Source organism: Lampetra planeri, chromosome 4 (assembly GCF_965212315.1).
Source record: "Lampetra planeri chromosome 4, kcLamPlan1.2.h2, whole genome shotgun sequence".
In the NCBI taxonomy this organism is placed as follows: domain Eukaryota; kingdom Metazoa; phylum Chordata; class Hyperoartia; order Petromyzontiformes; family Petromyzontidae; genus Lampetra; species Lampetra planeri.
The window spans coordinates 210,791-225,599 of record NC_136110.1 but is presented as its reverse complement, the minus strand read 5'-3'; the positions used below and the strand labels follow the sequence as shown (position 1 = coordinate 225,599).

Here is a 14,809-nt window from a genome sequence, read left to right as displayed (position 1 = left end):
CAAACAATCGCCGATGCCACAGACGCAGCCGCGTCTTTAATCGCCTGCGGCGGGGGGACCGCTGTGGGGGAGGGTGGGATGGGGTGGCTGGAGTGGATATGAAATAACTTTAATAAGAGGAGAGAAAAAAAATATACAAGAAACATTTGGCTTTGATCGTCGGACGAGGAGAGAAAGAAACCGGAGTTTCTCTGTCTTCACTGCTTCCCCCACCGCCTCCGCCACTCACGGCTTCCTCCACCGCCTCCTCCTCCGACGCCGCTGCCGCCACTTTGGCAAAGAGGTTCTGATCCAAATTGTAACAAGCTGTTGCAGGGTGTGCGATGGGTGACTTGTTCGCTTGCCTGCTCGCTCACTAATAGCTCACCCCCCATAACCCACTCTCGCCCACCCTCTCCAACAGGTCACTCACCTTCACCGACAGCTCACCCACCCACCCCAGATTACGCACTTACGTTTCTGGCTCTTGAATTGGCTTGTCTGTTTCTAAACCTCTACTCGTGGATCGCTGGGAGCGAGTGTCAGTTTAAGAGCGTTCACCTGGGAGGCAGCGTCGTTAAGGTGCCTTGTTTGCCTGGCCCCACGCTGCATGTGTGCGTCTTTGTGCACGCGGTGGCCCGGTTAAGCGGAAACCATGGCAATCTTCTCTCCTGGCATTTGCGACATGATTACAGCTGTCCCTTGCCCGACGGGCCGCGTCTCTCCGCGTAATCCCTTAATGTAAAATTTTTGCGCAAAAAATATCCCACGTGGCAATTTTACGAAATGCGCGAGTGCTCTGCCTCTCCCGTGCAGAGACGCCCACAGAAAACAGACGCGGCACGGATTTGACAACGTTTCCACGAGCACTTTGCGCGTGTTTAGTCGACGTTGTATTCGGTATTATTGTCACGACGCTGGAGCGCTCAGTCCTGATCTCGCTTCTGCACCGGGTAGAACGTGGAGTGAAGCAGCAGTCGTGGTGATTCACGATCCTGCACTCACCGATTCACTCGAGTCACTCGCTCACCTTCCGCGGTCAGTCGCCCCCTCATCGTTCTACTATCGCGGCTACTACTACTACTACTACCATGCTTACCGCTTCCTGTGAACGTCGCTCGTTCATTCCTCCACCCATGCTGAGGACTCGGTCGACCAGACACTGACTGTTTAACCTCATCCACTCTGTGTCCAACCACCACACTGCAGGTCACAATAACACACCAACCCCCCACTCACTCACTCAGTCATTCACTAACTTACTCTGACACTCACCCACCCGCCTGCTCACCCACTCACCCACCCACTCACCACACTGCAGGTCACAATAACACACCAACCCCCCACTCACTCACTCAGTCATTCACTAATTTACTCTGACACTCACCAACCCGCCTGCTCACCCACTCACCCACCCACTCACCACACTGCAGGTCACCTCACTTCTCTTTGTGCTTCTTCCCTCGCACCGCTCCACTTTGCAGTTCCCTCCTCCCACCGTCTCCTCTCCTGAGCTCTCATAATAACCTCGCTCTGTTCAAGGAATGTGTTCACTCTGTTCCATTACAACTTTGACCATGCTGTTTGCTGCTGGCCGCTTGATGTGTTTGGCCTGTGCTCAGTAAATGCGTTTAAAATATTTAAAAACACTTCTCATGAATTGGTCGATAACACCTTAATATACAGAGGATCACAGAACTCAGGGAGATATGAATTTGGTACCGGCTCGCCGCTTGGTCGCCGACTTTCCCACTCGTCTGTGGTTCCTCCTCGAATGCTGTGCGGCGGCGTTTTATCAGTCGAGGTCATCGTTTTATTATTAAAATATAATAATTTACAAACACATTGGCACAGATCCCCTTTGCCCCAATCAAAGGGATTGGGCCTAACTATTTCCCCAGCACGAGCGCTGTCCCGCACACACGGCGCTGTATGCTACCGGAGCTCCGCGGTGTACGTGCTGGTGAATAGTGCAGCCTACTCAGTCCATGTCTGTCGGGCGGGCGGTCTCGGAACGGCTGTTGAGCAATTTGCCAGAACAAGGGCGATTTGGCGATTTGTGCCAAAGAGGAAAATCGTGCGGCTCAACACAGCCCGGCCGTTGCGCCTGTTTTACCCAAAACGCATTCCCCGTGCGCATGGGGTGGAGGCGGCGGCGGCGGCGGCGGCGGCGGCGTTGGCGGCGAGGGAGAAATTAAAATTCTTGCCGGGGCCACCTGGACGGCGCGGCGGCACGCGTGAGCTCTGTTCTGCGGCGCGCCGCCCGTAATTTGCCCACGGGCGAGGGGAGCGTTACCCGCAGCCCCGCACCGAGGGGAGCGTTACCCGCAGCCCCGCACCGAGGGGAGCGTTACCCGCAGCCCCGCACCGAGGGGAGCGTTACCCGCAGCCCCGCACCGAGGGGAGCGTTACCCGCAGCCCCGCACCGAGGGGAGCGTTACCCGCAGCCCCGCACCGAGGGGAGCGTTACCCGCAGCCCCGCACCGAGGGGAGCGTTACCCGCAGCCCCGCACCGAGGGGAGCGAGCGCCCGTGGGGAGCGGCGCGCCGAGCCACGAACCCGTCGACCTGAGTTCGATTTCCGCTCGTGACCAACGCAGTGGTGATTATCCGAACTGATCCTCGGCCTCCCCGAGGTTGATTCGGCCTCGCAACTGAGGGCACGGTGGCGTGTGTACACATCGCCACTGGGGACACAACAGTGGCTGGGCGCTGCGCCGGCCACGCCACCGCCTCGTGTCGCCGTGCCGGCTTGCCCGCTAAGAGGGTTACAGAAGGGACAGTAGTGTACACTGAGAATGATACCAGAAGCATTGTCTGTCTTCCTACGCAACACCTTACTAACCTGTCTAGTCGGAGGTGATAACGCTCGGGATGGTCTGTAACTCTTTTACTAAAGACACTCTGTCTTCCACTCCGCCACGTGGCCCACACGGGCTCAGAAACGTGGGAAACATAACCACACCCCCTATTAACGCGATTCGTACGAGTAAGATGCCTCCAGGCATACACGTCTCGGTACACCGAGACCACCGACTCGGCACATCTGTGAACCCCGTTTAATCAGCTACAACCCAGGTAGATCCTCACCCATGGATATCAGCGGTGGCGGCTCAGTGTCTCTGAAACGACCATTATGAACCCCTCGATAGAGACAGACAGACGCGCCGACCCAGGGGGGGGGCTTGAACCCCCCACGACCTTGGCGCTGCCGGCTCAGTGCTGGCTCAGTGCTGGCTCAGTGCTGGCTCGGCGGCTCTGACCCCTAAGCCACGAGGCCACTCTGACATGGCGTAGCCCCGGGGCCACCCTGACACGGCGTAGCCCCGGGGCCACCCTGACGCGGCGTAGCCACGGGGCCACCCTGACGCGGCGTAGCCCCGGGGCCACCCTGACGCGGCGTAGCCCCGGGGCCACCCTGACGCGGCGTAGCCCCGGGGCCACCCTGACGCGGCGTAGCCACGGGGCCACCCTGACGCGGCGTAGCCCCGGGGCCACCCTGACGCGGCGTAGCCACGGGGCCACCCTGACGCGGCGTAGCCCCGGGGCCACCCTGACGCGGCGTAGCCCCGGGGCCACCCTGACGCGGCGTAGCCCCGGGGCCACCCTGACGCGGCGTAGCCACGGCGCCACCCTGACGCGGCGTAGCCCCGGGGTCACCCTGACGCGGCGTAGCCGCGGGGCCACCCTGACGCGGCTTAGCCCCGGGGCCACCCTGACGCGGCGTAGCCCCGGGGCCACCCTGACGCGGCGTAGCCCCGGGGCCACCCTGACGCGGCGTAGCCCCGGGGCCACCCTGACGCGGCGTAGCCCCGGGGCCACCCTGACGCGGCGTAGCCCCGGGGCCACCCTGACGCGGCGTAGCCACGGGGCCACCCTGACGCGGCGTAGCCACGGGGCCACCCTGACACGGCGTAGCCACGGGGCAGGGTGCTAAGCTGTGTCCGGGCGGTGGGCGGCGCTCGGGTTAGCGGTGAGCCGTGGGGATGAGAAAGGTTTATCGGACGCAGGGGGGACGGATGTCTGGAGGGGACCCCCACGACCCCTGTTCAACCCCCGACGACTGTCAGGGCACCCACTCCCCTCCCCGCTAAACCCCCCACCCGCCTGCCCCGCCCCGGAGAGATTATCCTTAAACTTGCCGGGGTTCGGAGTTCACGTAAACAGTCGCACTTATTTATTTATGTCACCCACTTAGCACCACCCTGAGCTCAAGGGTTTAGAGAACACGCACGCATGCACGGGTGTGCACCCACATTAACACTCGCAGGCACATGCACACATGGGCAAATACTCACATATTCACACACACAGATGATAGGCAGACACATGCAGGCTGGCGGACATAACGGCAAATACACACACATACACTGCACAAGAACACACATGCACAGGTACATCGCATTATCATCATCACCACCACCACCACCATTGTGACCGCCGTCATGAGTCTCCATGTGAGTCTCTCATGGGGACCAGCCTGGGCCCGTCCACTCGGCACTCCAAGGGAGTCCAACTTTTCTTCAATTATGTTTCTCTCTCAACCGCAGAAGTTTTACCACAGTGATCAATATTGTCATCATCACCATCATCATGGGCGACATCCGATGAATAATCGCTGCCTTGCTCATCCCTCGCTGGGCTATTAACGCCAACCTCGACGAACGAGCAGAGGCCTAACCAGTGGCAGCTTGGCAGGCAGTGGCACCCACCCTCTCCTCCCATCCTCACTGTGAACCCTTCCATAGGAATAACATCTTATAACTTCATCGTCATCAGCAGCCATGGTCAGTCCACTGCTGGATTAAGGCCTCCCCACACCGCCGCCATCGCTCGCAATTGTGCGATGCGACGTCCCAGCTCGCCGTCTGCACGTGAGCCCACGTCACCGGCATCGCTCCATGGACCGGAACGTCGTCAAAACGTTCTTTGTACTACTTTGGGGAGAAATCAAAAGTGGTTACCCTATGGATAGGCTTGCCCATGCTATAGGTTGGCTGCGTATGGTGCGAAAGAAGTTAAACGTCCATTACATTTACTCCTCTGGCTCTGAAGGGCTGTGAACAGGAGATGAGCACCAATGTCTCGATGCTCATTTGAGCAGCAGAAACTCACTCTGACTTTGTTTTAATCAATTTAACCAGAAGTGTTTCTCCCAGTAGACCCCTTCATTGAGACGATCACCTCAGTCCCACGAAGGAGCGTCTGTCAACATCGCATGAGAGACGCACTCATCAATTAACAACTCGTCAGAGCGCAGACGACAATTAACATCATGACGCAACGCCACTCATGCCCTGTCCTCCCACCCCGTGCCCCCGCCCCCCCCCCCAGTCGACCTGGAGCACATGCGCACGGTGAAGGCTGACAAACACTCGCGCTTCTGCCAGGAGAACGGCCTCAGTAGCCACTTCGTGTCAGCCAAAACCGGGGACTCGGTGAGTCTCGCTCGCTTGCTCGTGTGTGTGTACGTGCGTGTGTGTGTACGTGCGTGTGTGCGTATACGCGCATGTGTGTGTGTGCATTCCGTGGGAAGTGGCTCGTGAAGGATGCTGCTGGGCAGCTGGAGACAGTCGCCCTCCAACAACAATGGAGAGCGGAGGAGCGACGCTCACAACAACGAGCGACGTGACGGGCAGATAAACTAGAGTGAGGTAACACAGTGAGGAGCACAGGTGGTGCATCTGCCAGATGTCTCAGTCAGTCAGCCCACGACATCTGGGTCTGTCCTATGAGCTCCTGTCCGTGAGCCTTCACGTGGCCTCAAGGTGCACCGAGCCTGGCACAAGCGCAGCAGTGAAGTCATCACCACTCAGTGGTGCACGGCAGTGGCTGTTGTGTTCCGTGGGGCAGTGAGGCGGCTTTGGTGGTGTGAAGCGGTCGCCTGGTGTGGTTAAGATGCTGTGATTGTGGTGGTTGTGGTGGTGCGAGTGTAAGTGGTTGTGGTGTTTTGGTTGTACCAGTGCAGTTGATGCATCGTGGTCGATGTGGTTGTGGTTGCAGGTGGCCGTGTGTTTCCAGAGAGTAGCGGCCGACACTCTCGGCATCAAACTCAACAAAGCGGAGATGGAACAATCTCAGGTGACCCCGTCCGACCCCATACGACCCTGTGTGACCCCGACCATTTGACTTAGCCCGCCCTTCAGACTGCCTTGTGAACTCACGCGCCCTTAATCGAGCCGGTCACCGATCGCTACGCGCCCATTACTGTGTGCGTGGCGACCAATCATTGCCAGCGATTGTAAAAATCGCACTCATTATATTTTAAGTTATGCAAATTACATTACAATTATATGCGACATTGCGTTTGAATGAAACTATACGAATTAGACAGCAAATGAGAAACAATGCAAGTAAAATAAAATCCTGGATTGAATCATGACCTTGAATCGCGATGGTTCATCGCACCACTGAGCAACGAGGAAGGGAAGTCACATAATCATCATAGTCGGGACTGCCACACTCGCTAACGCACTTACACACTCACACACTTACACACTCACACACTTACACACTCACACACTTACACACTCACACACACACTCACACTCGCTAACGCACTTACACACTCACCCGCTCACTCACCCGCTCACTCACCCACTCACACACTCACTCACACACTCACTCACCCACTCACACACTCACCCACTCACACACTCACTCACCCACTCGCACACTCACACGCACACTCACACACTCACTCACACACTCACTCACACACTCACTCACACACTCACACACTCACACACTCACTCACACACTCACCCACTCACTCACTCACCCGCTCACTCACACACTCGCTAACGCACTCACCCACTCACACACTCACTCACACACTCACCCACTCACCCGCTCACTCACACACTTGCTAACGCACTCACCCACTCACTCACCCACACACACACTCGCTAACGCACTTACCCACTCACACACTCACCCACTCACACACTCACCCACTCACACACTCACACACTCACACACTCACCCGCTCACACATTCACCCGCTCACACACTCGCTAACGCACTCACCCACTCACACACTCACCCGCTGAAGCACTCACCCACTCACGCACTCACACACGCACTCACCCGCTCACTCACCCACACACACACTCACCCGCTCACTCACCCACTCACACACTCACCCGCTAAAGCACTCACCCGCTCACACACTCACTCGCTAACGCACTTACCCACTCACACACTCGCTAACGCACTCACCCACTCACACACACTCACCCACTCACACACTCGCTAACGCACTTACCCACTCACACATTCACCCGCTCACTCACGCACTCACACACTCACTCGCTAACGCACTCACCCACTCACACACGCACCCGCTGAAGCACTCACCCGCTCACGCACTCACACACGCACTCACCCGCTCACTCACCCACTCACACACTCACCCGCTAAAGCACTCACCCGGTCACACACTCACTCGCTAACGCACTTACCCACTCACACACTCGCTAACGCACTTACCCACTCACACATTCACCCGCTCACTCACGCACTCACACACTCACTCGCTAACGCACTCACCCACTCACACACGCACCCGCTGAAGCACTCACCCGCTCACGCACTCACACACGCACTCACCCGCTCACTCACCCACACACACTCACCCGCTCACTCACGCACTCACCCGCTCACACACTCACCCGCTCACTCACCCACTGACGCACTCACCCACTCACCCGCTCATGCACTTACCCACTCACTCACCCGCTCACTCACCCACACATGCACTCACCCGCTCACTCACCCACTCACGCACTTACCCACTCACGCACTCACCCGCTCACTCACCCACTCACACACTTACCCACTCACGCACTCACCCGCTCACTCACCCACTCACACACTTACCCACTCACGCACTCACCCGCTCACTCACCCACTCACACACTTACCCACTCACGCACTCACCCGCTCACTCACCCACTCACGCACTTACCCACTCACGCACTCACCCGCTCACTCACCCACTCACACACTTACCCACTCACGCACTCACCCGCTCACTCACCCACTCACACACTTACCCACTCACCCGCTCAAGCACTCACCCGCTCATGCACTCACTCATGCACTCACTCACTCACCCACTCATGCACTTACCGGCTCACGCACTCAACTACTCACTCACACACTCGCTCGTGTACTTAAGCGCCCAATCATTCACGCACTCCCCACTCACTCACACACTTACCCACTCACTCGCTCACCCACTCGCAAACCCTCTCACCCGCTCACTTACCCACTCACGCACTTACCCACTCACGCACTCACCCGCTCACTCACCCACTCACACACTTACCCACTCACTCGCTCACCCACTCGCAAACCCTCTCACCCGCTCACTTACCCACTCACGCACTTACCCACTCACGCACTCACCCGCTCACTCACCCACTCACACACTTACCCACTCACTCGCTCACCCACTCGCAAACCCTCTCACCCGCTCACTTACCCACTCACGCACTTACCCACTCACGCACTCACCCGCTCACTCACCCACTCACACACTTACCCACTCACTCGCTCACCCACTCGCAAACCCTCTCACCCGCTCACTTACCCACTCACGCACTTACCCACTCACGCACTCACCCGCTCACTCACCCACTCACACACTTACCCACTCACTCGCTCACCCACTCGCAAACCCTCTCACCCACTCACGCATTAAACGGCTCGCTTTGCTTTGCGAGCCGTTTTGTTCGCCCGCTGTGATGCTCGTCGTTTTGTTCTTGAGATTAAATGTCTCAACTCTTTCCTGGCCGCCCCTCCCCGTCTGTCTCTGCTGCCCTCTTTCATTTCGACCTCCTCTCTCTCCTCGTTCCATCGCAACCCTGCCACCCTTCACCTCTGCTCCCTGCCACACGCGCTTGCTGCTCGTGACGACGCGCTTCCCTCCTCGCGGCGTGGATCCTGCACCCATTCCCCATTCCACTGCTCGAGCCGCAGCGGGTCGACCACCTGAATCCCCCTCCACTCCACCAAACTCCTCCACCTGCTCCTCTCATTCACACGCTGCCGCCTGCTGCTCACCTCGCCAACGCAACCGCTATTCCGCGTCTGTCGATCTCACCCTCGCCATAACCCTCACCGTGACCTTCGCCGTGACCCTCACTGTAACTCTCTCCCTTACCGTGACCCCAACCCGAACGCATGGCGCCTGGCTTGACAACTGCCACTCCCATCCCGACCGCGCCTCACCCCCCCGCTCGTCACCATCCACCACATTAACCACCCGGCACCACGCCCGCCACATCCCATCGTCCTCCCCGGCCCCTGCCGGCCCCCCCGGCCCCCCAGGGTGTACTGAAAGCCGAATTGGTCGACTACCGGGAGGCGTCGGGGCTGCGCGAGTACCGCGCGGCGGCGGCGGCGCGCTGCGACAAGAGCTCCGTGTGCAGTGTGCAGTGACGAACAAACTCGCTCGCTCGCTCGCTCACGTATGGGCCACACACCCACACGCGCACACCACAGCCGCTGCTATTGCAGCAACGATGATGTGTGTGTGTAGTGTGTGTATGTATGTATGTTGAACTTCATTCGCACCGTATGTAGCCAACCGTGCTAGTCGTATGATGGTGGTGGTAGTGACGATGACAGTGATGGTGGTAGTGACGATGATTGTGATGATAATGACAATGTCCGTGGTTATGATGAAGATTAGGCGACGGTGACATTGATGATGATGGGGGTGACGATTGTGATAATGATGACAACAGTAATGAAGACTGGTGATTTAGATGATGTCATGAAAATGATTTTACGGCAATGATTATGACGATGTTCAAAATTGTGACAATGATGACTTATGACGGTGAATCATTCTCAACGCTGTTTCTCTGTTTGTTCACAGCGAGTGGTGAAAGCCGACATCATCAAAAGCGCCCCGGACTCCCCCGTGCGGGCCGTGAGCCAGCCCAAGAGCTCTGTGTGCGCCATCCACTAGACTCCACTCGGGGGGGGGGGGGGGGGGGGGGGGGCATCGGTAGGATTGGTGGGAGTAGAGTTGGGTTACGACCAGCTTCATCTCATGGCTAATAAAACCCATGCAGTGTAATCGGCATTGGCCAAACACCCCAATGCTGAAGAACTGCCGGCAAATTACTCAATTGGGATCACACACAGTAGCAACATCGCCCTCCTACTTTAGAAATTTGGCAGGGCCTTCCTGAGCCCGAGTCGTCTCGGTGAGGCTCCCTCGCTGGCCGTGTGGCTGCGGTGACTGAGATTGCGAGAGCCAAATCTAGAACTAGAGCCAGTCCGTTGAGCTGGTTTTCTACGGGCGCCATCGTTCTCATGGCGCGCGCCGATCGTAGCGCAGCAAGGCGCCGCTGTGTTCCACGCGAGGCGCAGCCTGCGCTGGCTCCACAGCAGGGGGGTGATGCTGCTGCTGCTGTGTTATCCTGATTGAGTAATTTGTAAATGTAGTCCATGACGCAGGCAAACAATAGCCCACTCTTACCAACGACGTCACGGGATCTGTAAATGTCGTCTGTAAAGCAGACGGCGCGTAGTATTGTATGGTTAAAGCGCACCACCACCACCAGCACCACCAGCACCAGCAGCAGCACAGCAGTAATAGCTGGGGCAGCCGGAGCCGCGACTAAGACATGGCCACAGCGCCGCTCCTCCCCCCACCAATCTCCGCGGGTGAAGAGAGAGAGATTCTGTCGTCGCCGCAGCGTATTCTCCGGATGGTAACGCATCTCACATTCCCCCCTCGCACTTCAAAGGTTGGAGGTCCATCTTATACCCCAGTAGGTGGGCTGTGCGTGCGCATCAGCATCGGGGAGACAAAGGCGGCTGGGCGTAGTGCAGACCACGCCCCGCACCCTCTTGCGCTGTGCCGGCCTTCGTAGGCGCTCGGTGAAGGCACTTGCCCCAACAGTCTTTGTCACCAGCTCTGTGTAACTTTATTGGCACCCGGCACAAATGTGGTGGGGGTCTCAGCCGGCGCCTTCCAGGTGGTGGCACCGTGAGACCATTCGGGATTCTGACCGCGCGTGGTTATTAATTTGATTGTTCCACATTGACGGTGTTTTAGTGACGTTGTCGGCATGCGGTCAGGGTTCTTGATTCTGTCACCGCGCCGAGTTGGGCGTCGGGTTCCTGGTCGTGAGATTTACCGTGCGAGGCAACTGACCGCCCGGCACCAGCAGTCGACGCATCTAAAATAGTCGCCGCACAACCACGGCCTCTCCACTGCTGGACGAAGGCCTCCCCACGCCGCTCTCGCCCACCTCGTCACGCCGCCGAGGGGTCACTCGGCCTGGCTGGGCCAGGCACCCCGAGCCCCCCCCCCCCCTCCCGGCGTGTCGCCGCAGTCCATGGGCTAGGACCAAAAATTAGAAGCTCTGGGGTCATAAACCCAGTCCTCTCTTCTCATCTCTTGGCGGAAATTCCACATTCCCATGGTGAGGACCAGTATAATCCACGGGACCGTCACTGCTGGAGCTCTGGCAATGTAGTAGGAGGTTTACAGACCCTGAGCGAGTGTGATGGGCTGAGTGGGGCGTTGGCAGGGAGGACGCGGCTTGGCAGCGCACGAGGGACCCCGTCGCTCCCGAGGTCGCCTGCAACTGCTTGCGGTGACGTCGACACACTCGGTTTCCAGCATCCGAGTTGCGGGTGACTACTCTTAACGGGCTGTGCAACTGGTCGCATAGACGTCAACGTACAGTGCGCACGGTTCGGTTGCGTGCAACCGAATTGCATATCGGACCCCTCTGGTGCGACACCGTGGTGACACCACCACGACACCGTGGTGACACCACCACGACACCGTGGTGGTGGTGGTACCACGGTCGTCGCGCCCCGAGTGTCTGTCGAGGTCGCGTGGCACGCAGTGTGCGGCTGCCTGGAGAGAGCAGTCGATGGGAACTCGCGCGGTTCCACGGGGGAGTTGTGGGTGGGCGTGAGAATCTCCACGGAACGGCGAAGAATCGGATCGCTGACTGGGAAGAGTCGCGTGCACACACGCGTCTGTGTGTGTGTGTACACACGCGTGTCTGTGTCTGTACACACACACACGTGTGTCTGTGTGTGTGTGCACACACGCGTCTGTGTGTGTGGTACACACGCGTGTCTGTGTCTGTACACACACACACGTGTGTCTGTGTGTGTGTGCACACGCGTGTGTCTGTGTACTCGAGTTCATGTCAACAGGTAACACGCAAGTGTATATATCTTATAGTTTCGCATTCAAATAAAAGACAATGGACTTGTTTTATTCATGAAACGAAATGCCCAAGGGATTTAATGTCCACTCGGACAATCACAGATACACAATTACACAGCTACACAATTACATAAACAATCACACAGATACACAATTACAAGAACAATTACCCACCCCCATAAGAGTTTTTTTTGGGTTAGATCGCGTAAAAAAACCCAAAAATCCTGCATTATGGACATTTCCACTCGCAGACCAATCTACAGTCCAAGCGTATAGAGAAGAAGTGTTGTGGATTCTCGTGATGGTGCGGGGAGTGGGTCGATGTGGCGGGGGGGGCGTGTGGGGGGGGTTATCGTCTCGCTGGAGTCTCAATCTCCACGCGGACTTGAAAGGCGCTTCCACACAGCGGGTGGTGATGCGGATGCATGGAGTGGACGGACGTTAAACGCCTCGCGGTGATGGGGCAAGTGCTGTGAGCGAATAGCACCTGAATTTGCCAGAACGACGGCCGGGCCGCCTTTAACTCCCGAGCGCTGAAGTATTACACACCGCACCAGGTACTTATTTATGGCTGAGTCGACCTAGGGGAGGCCCAAGACCGGTCACTAATATTGGCCGTGAGCGGGAATCTAACTTGGGTTGCCGGGTTAGTAGCGCAGTTCTTATTAACCACTGCACCAACGCTCCCCACACTCTCTCACACGCACCTGTACACACCTGTACACACACCCATACACCTGTGCACACCCTCTTCACACCTGTACATACCCTCTCGTCACACCTGTGCACACCTTCGTCACACCTGTGTACACACACCCTTTCGTCACACCTGTGCACACCCATACACCTGTACACACCTCTTGTCACACCTGTAGACACACCCTCGTCACACCTGTGCTCACACCCTGTTGTCACACCTGTCTACACACCCCCTCGTCACACCTGTGTACACACACTCTCTTCACACCTGTACACACACACCCTCGTCACACCTGTCTACACACACACTCTCTTCACACCTCTACACACACCCTCGTCACACCTGTACACACACCCTCGTCACACCTGTACACACACACCCTGTTACACCTGTGCTCACACCCCGTCACACCTGTGCTCACACCCTGTCGTCACACCTGTGCTCTCCCAGGTAAATCCATTCGGCCTCGTGAGGCTCGTGGAGGCGAGGGGTTTCTCCGCAAAGGCGCTGCTGAGACGGTCTTTGTCTGTGTTTCTGTCTTTGCGTGTGGGCGGCAGCGTAGTGATGAGCTCGCTGGATGCTCGCGGCCAACACCGGTGACGAGTATCGGTCCTGGGCCTCCCCTAGGTCGATTCAGTCTCAAATGAGTACCTGGTGCGGTGTGTAAACATCACCACGCGGGAGACAAAGGCGGCCGGGCGTGGTACTAGCCCCCCACCCCCTCGTGTGCCGTGCCGGCACTCATCGGTGCTGCTCGCTAACAGCACTTGTCCCAACAGCCTGTTCAGGCTACACGGGGGATCTTTGTCTTGCGGTGTGTTTGCTTTGCCGAATTCGGAGGCAGGTTCTTGACTAAGCGGCGGAGACTCGGAGAGCCGCGGTCACCCCACGTGACCGCAGCGATCACCCCGCCTCCTCGTGCTGCCACAGCTGCCTCTCCACTCGGAACAATGCGCGGACACGACGAGCATTGACTGTCTCACTCATCCCGCCAGCCACGACGCCTCCTCGGAGTGCATCGTATCCGCAGTGTATGTATGTGTGTAGTGTGTGTATGTGTCTGTATATGTGTGTGTGCGTCGTGGTGACGTCACCGCCACTTAGTGGCGAATGGCAATTGTTGTTGTGTGTGTATGTATGTGTGTGTATGTATGTGTGTATGTGTGTATGTATGTGTGTGTATGTGTGTGTATGTGTGTGTATGTGGCCAATTGTCTCGAGACAAAAGAACCAAAGAATAATCAGTGGAATCCATGCTGGGGAACTGCCAGATGTTTGTTTCATGTTCAATTGTCAATGTGGGGTTAACATCCAACACATAGGCAGTGTGCTGGATTACTAACGAACTGGCACGTTTACGTGACAAACTTTACTAATTGGCCGTGTCAGGTGGTGGCGGTGATAACGACACATTCATATTGACGCTCTCGAACCCAAAAACCTCCGAAGTGTCCCAGATATTATTCGGGCCTTTCGGTAAAGCCACGTAGATTTGTTTTCTATCGACGTGCCTTTGCCGAAAGACCCAAATCATATGAATTCCTGCAGTCACGAAAGCTTCAAGTCAAGATGTGTATCCGGAGAGGAGGCCGAGGCCACCGTGTTGTGTAACCCTGCGACGACGACGGCGTCCACGCGCGCGCAGACTTCGTGGCATCGCCTCGACCGCCGGGAGGAGTCGGCGGGCGCGAGCGGCACGACGGCCGAGCCCAGCCACGGAGCGGCAGCCAAGGGGCGGAGCGCGTCCAGGAGGCAGAACCCTTCACGTGGGGAGGGGGGTGTGGGCCTCCCAGCGCCTTCAAACTAAAACGGAAGTATGACATCAAACGCCTCGACGCTGAAGCGCCCCCCCCCCCCGCCTCGAAGGAGCGGGGCCCGGGGCGCCCGTCCCGATTCGCCATCTCCCGGGGACAGGGC

At 57.7% G+C, this 14,809-nt stretch overlaps 1 protein-coding gene and 1 long non-coding RNA gene across 3 annotated transcripts in view; one reads left to right on the top strand and one right to left on the bottom strand.

Annotated features, from left to right (window-relative positions):
* LOC144717504 (ras-related protein Rab-28-like) overlaps nt 1-12,252 on the top strand; it is a 31,708-nt gene extending 19,456 nt beyond the window's left edge. Inside the window, exons 5-7 of one of the 2 annotated variants that reach the window (XM_078592889.1) lie at nt 5,313-5,416; nt 5,982-6,059; nt 9,868-12,252. In XM_078592889.1, coding sequence (XP_078449015.1) covers nt 5,313-5,416; nt 5,982-6,059; nt 9,868-9,960 — 275 coding nt within the window. In that variant the 3' untranslated portion in view covers nt 9,961-12,252. The other variant, XM_078592888.1, reaches the window with a different exon arrangement.
* Nucleotides 12,221-14,010, bottom strand: LOC144717505 (uncharacterized). Its single transcript, XR_013585119.1, has 2 exons — nt 13,235-14,010; nt 12,221-13,184 (listed from the first exon to the last, which is right to left on the bottom strand). It is a non-coding gene; the product is annotated as an uncharacterized LOC144717505 (long non-coding RNA).
* Between the last annotated feature and the right edge of the window lie 799 nt (nt 14,011-14,809).